Genomic DNA, 4,483 nt, shown 5'->3' on the forward strand with positions numbered 1-4,483 from the left:
GTTTTATTTCTCCTCACATTTTATTCTCTGTCTTTTCTGTTCCTTGACTCAAAGTCACTGGTGCACTCCAGTTTGCCATGATGCGTAAATGCCAAACCAATTTTTTTGCCATCTGTGCAAAATTGTCGTGACCAGCTTTCCCCACTCCACTCTCTTACTCACACACATGTTGGTTTTAACCTTAACTCCTCCTGGGCTTGATGTTCATTGGTAAAAGACACACATCTGAATCTAAAGTGTTCCCCAAGAATGGATCTGATTTTCTCTGAATGATTTTTCTATAGTAGTGTGTATTGATCCATGAACGTGTGACATTTAGTTATAATAGATGGAGCATAACACTAACAAGACAGCAGGGAGTATTGGATCGGACGGCCAATCACAGAGCCTCGTCAAACGAGGGAGTGCTTGACATGACACTTACCCTAACACAAATAAACACAAATCCTCCTCGGAGAAGTTTAATTCAGTTCTAAAAAAAAAAAAAAAAAGCTGGTACACTTACTCTAACACAAATAAACACAAATCCTCCTCTGAATGTTCTTAGATTTATGGCCATTTATTTTATTCCTTGTTTCTTCTTCTTCTCATTCGTATCTTCTCACCATCTTCTTCTTCTTCTTCTTCTTCTTCTTCTTCTTCTTTGAGCCATGAACCGTGCTTCCCTTCATTGAACAGATGAATGACCCCCTCTGGCTGCTGAGTTTTAGACAAGCTATTGACTTCAGCATCATGAGCCCAGTAATTGAACCACGGTAGACTGGTGGCTGTATGACAGATCGACGTATCACTAGCCCCTCAATTAAGCTGACTGATGGGTTCCAGGGTAATAGGGAGGTGGTTGTAGATAATAACTTCCTTTTTGTTTGTGGCTGTAGCACCTAGTAGTACACTAGGCTCCGATGATGGAAAACAGGTCATTTTTAATGTTTTCAGGTGACAAATATTGTGTGATATACTGAATATATATACATATGTAGTACACACACATATGTAGTACACACACACACACGTTTTTTTTAAACTTTTTTTTTAAGTAAAATAAATGACTCTGAGTCATGATAAATAATGCAGAGCTAACCCCCAGTAGAGAGTTCCTACTGCAGATATTTCTCCTTGTGCTGCTGTTGATAACAATTGTTAAAACTACATCTAACACACACACACACACACACACGCCAAGGTGTTTAATTGGTTTTAGCTCCTCTAACTGTAAAGGTCATGTCATTGACAGTATTTTCTCACCCTGGTAATTATCAGTGAACATTACTTCCTTGCTCAGACCAGTATAATTTACTCAACTTTAAACCAAATCAAACCAGTTTACCTCAACCATGGTACGAAAACCTGCCTCTGCATTTCTTTCAGCACCTGCTGGGGGCGTTGTGCGAGTTTTATATACTGATGTTACTGTCTATCCCTCTGATTAAGATGAAGTGCGTTTCCCTCAAATGATGTATTGTACAGTGTCCGTGGTTGCCAGCAGCAAGACTCCTGTTATTGACCCATTAATTATTAGTCCATCAACTTATGTAGTGCAACACATTCACCATCCGCAGTCCAATTGTTGTCCGCAGTGTCATTTATCATTTTAGTGGAACATCAATAGCACTTAACCACCACTCTTTTCACCTACGAAGGAAATGGATTACTGAGAAAATGAAGACGGTGGGTAATATAGAGATTAATCTGGTGACAACGTACACAGCTGTGTTGTAAAGTGGTTTCTAGAAAAATATGCCAAAAAATTAAATTACTCACTGACCAGTCTCTCATTAACTTCCTCCATCAAAACCTCAGCTCTTCAATAATAATCTGAACTTTATTGATTCCCAATAGAGGATTTGTTGGGAAATTGTTGTGTTAACAGCAGATCTCCTGCAACAGGCTGCCCCCTGGAGGCTGGTCCAGTCTGGTAAAGTGGATGTTTATTCAGACAGCTTCCAGGCAACTATGATGACACCCATAAATCCTGCCCTGGATACCCCCTGCACCCCTTTTTATTTAACCTATACTTTCTCCCTGTTATGCTTTCTGAAATTCCCCTTTAAGGGCAAAAACCTGCAAAAGATTTCCTTGTGACTTGAATGCAAAAGTAGCTCTTGAAAACGTGGGCATATAAATAATTAAGCGACGCCTTTGAATTTACAACCGCAGTCAGAGACCACCTACAGCTGAGGATTGGACAGATTAAAAAATGTCAAAAGGAATCTGAGAAATGTCAAGTCAGCAGAAGTGTGAAAGATGTGTGCTGATCCAAAAGAAAAAATGTGTTCAAAGAAACAAGGAACTTTTTAGGAGTCTGTATGCTGCTGTTTGGGTATTTGAATAAAGCTACATCATCCACTGACAAAATCTTAGAACTGACTGGTTATCAAAGTAATTCACTAGCTTTTTTTTAATCTTGATTTTGTTTTGGAAAAAAAAATAAAAATGCAATAAAACCTAAATCTGTGGTTTTACATCTTTACAGATTAAAAGTCTTTTTCGAAAGCCCATATCAGATCCTTGCTGATGCTGTAAGCTGATGTTTTCAGGCATAGATAAATTGGACGCTCTGTTGAAGAGGCACATAACCAACTGTGCCCGTGTGTCACCTTATGTCCTCTTTCACATGTTGCTGCTCTCAACTTTGCACATGATAGATTGTCTCTGCCACAGGGAGCTGTTCTCTCCCACCTCATCACATGTACAGATTGGTCACTATTGACCGGTAAACACTCCGTGTTCAGCCGGTGATTCTGATTGATTTTTGTGGCCAAGCACTGATGGTTTTCCACTTTGTCCTATCTTTGGTTTAACACTGTGAAACAGTTTTCCCATAGGAATCCATGTAAAATCCGTCCCCGGATGATTGCTTATTCAAACTTTTTTAACAGTATTTTGTTCGTGAAGCGAATTGTTGGAAAAGAGAGGCGTTCAACAACCGAGGCTCCACTGTTTTCGCTTTCTAATAAGACACTCTTTTTCACCACTGTTTGAAGTCTGTTTCTGATGGTGTTCTTCTGTGTGACTCCAGGGGGTGACATACTGTGGAGAAAGCTCAGCCAGCAGTCTGACCATGGCTAACGTCCCCTGGCACCAGGAGGTGGTCTCCTTCGTTCAGCAGCTGGCCGACATGTTGCCTCAGTATGAGATTGCCTGTGAGCACGAGCACTCCAACTGCTTACTCATTGCACACACAAAGGTAAGGATTGTACAGCATTGACAAACACATATGAAGAATTTGAACTAATACGTACACATCTGGATTTAGCTGCTGAACAGCTCAATCGGAGGAGTTCATTGGCTGATGCAGTTTGTTATTTCTGTTCTGTGTCACGGGTGAACCAAAACAGTGGCTACACTGCATTAGCGCACCTTCACACATAACAATGAGAAATGTGTTGGTGCTGATCCTCACTGCATCTGTCGTGCTGTTGTTTACAGACATACAGTACACAAGGCAAAGTAGCTCAGCTCATAAACTCACCCCAGGCCATTTGTTTAAATTATTTATGTTTTATTTGTCATGTGGGTGGCTGTGTGCATGTTTTGCATCTTTGTATGCATTGATCAAAATATGTCACCACTGTAGTTCACTCTGGCCTCGGAGCCTCGGTCAGTGCTCGTTTTAGCCAAAACGACTCTGTCATTAACAAACTAATGACTAATTACATGAGCAACAAACAAACATGTTCGTAGTATTCTGTGTTGTTCAGAAGTAAGTATAACTGAAGATACTTCACATGAACTCCTTCTGTCTGCACTTGCTCTGTGGGCATAAAACACATTTGAGTGCAGAGACGACAACATCCAAATAATCAAAATCTCTCGCTCTTTGTAATAAAGGAAGTGAATCCTCTGCTTCATAATTTGCTGCTGGACAAAAAATATCCGACAAAATGTTTCTACGACCTACATTCTCTCCTCTCCTCTCACTTTATATTTCAAACAGGGATAAATCAAAGATCACTTTTCTACATTTTTTTTCATGTTTTTTTGTACGTTGAATGTATTTCTGTAAAAGTAAATGATGTTCATTCTGCCCTGGTCGTGAGTTAATCACACAGCTCTGTTTCCCACAGATAAACTGAATGACAAATTCTATTATTGTTGTCTTTATCTTCACAAACACACACTCCATCCCCTCAGATTAAAAGGTATGAAGATCCTCCTCACAGAACGATTCCTCTCTGCTCCTCCTGTTCATGTAAATATTTCCTTTTTACGTTTTTCACTGCTCACGTCTTCCTTTCTCTGCCACGTTTTTTACAATCATCGTAAAAACATCATCATCATCATCATCAGTACAATCATCGTAAAAACCTCATCATCATCAGCAGCAGCCTCATCTACTGTACACAACTATAACTGTGGTTGTCTGTGTAACTGCTGCAGACAGAGTTGGATTCATTCATTTACACGTCCACGCCCACGTCCCTAATAAACACGTGCTGTTCAGAGGCAGGAACTACACACTGCAGCTTCTAACTGACAGCAT

At 40.1% G+C, this 4,483-nt stretch overlaps 1 protein-coding gene across 2 annotated transcripts in view; it reads left to right on the forward strand.

Moving 5' to 3' along the window:
* Positions 1-4,483, forward strand: part of tyw1 (tRNA-yW synthesizing protein 1 homolog (S. cerevisiae)) — a 24,085-nt gene that overhangs the window by 17,742 nt on the left and 1,860 nt on the right. The window contains exons 15-16 of one of the 2 annotated variants that reach the window (XM_025055020.1): positions 3,020-3,187; positions 4,135-4,294. In XM_025055020.1, the coding sequence (XP_024910788.1) occupies positions 3,020-3,187; positions 4,135-4,266 (300 nt within the window). In that variant the 3' untranslated portion in view covers positions 4,267-4,294. Of the gene's footprint in view, positions 1-3,019; positions 3,188-4,134; positions 4,295-4,483 lie in introns of those variants that run through there. The other variant, XM_008308838.3, reaches the window with a different exon arrangement.

This window comes from Cynoglossus semilaevis, chromosome 4, assembly GCF_000523025.1.
Source record: "Cynoglossus semilaevis isolate Cse_v1.0 chromosome 4, Cse_v1.0, whole genome shotgun sequence".
NCBI lineage: Eukaryota > Metazoa > Chordata > Actinopteri > Pleuronectiformes > Cynoglossidae > Cynoglossus > Cynoglossus semilaevis.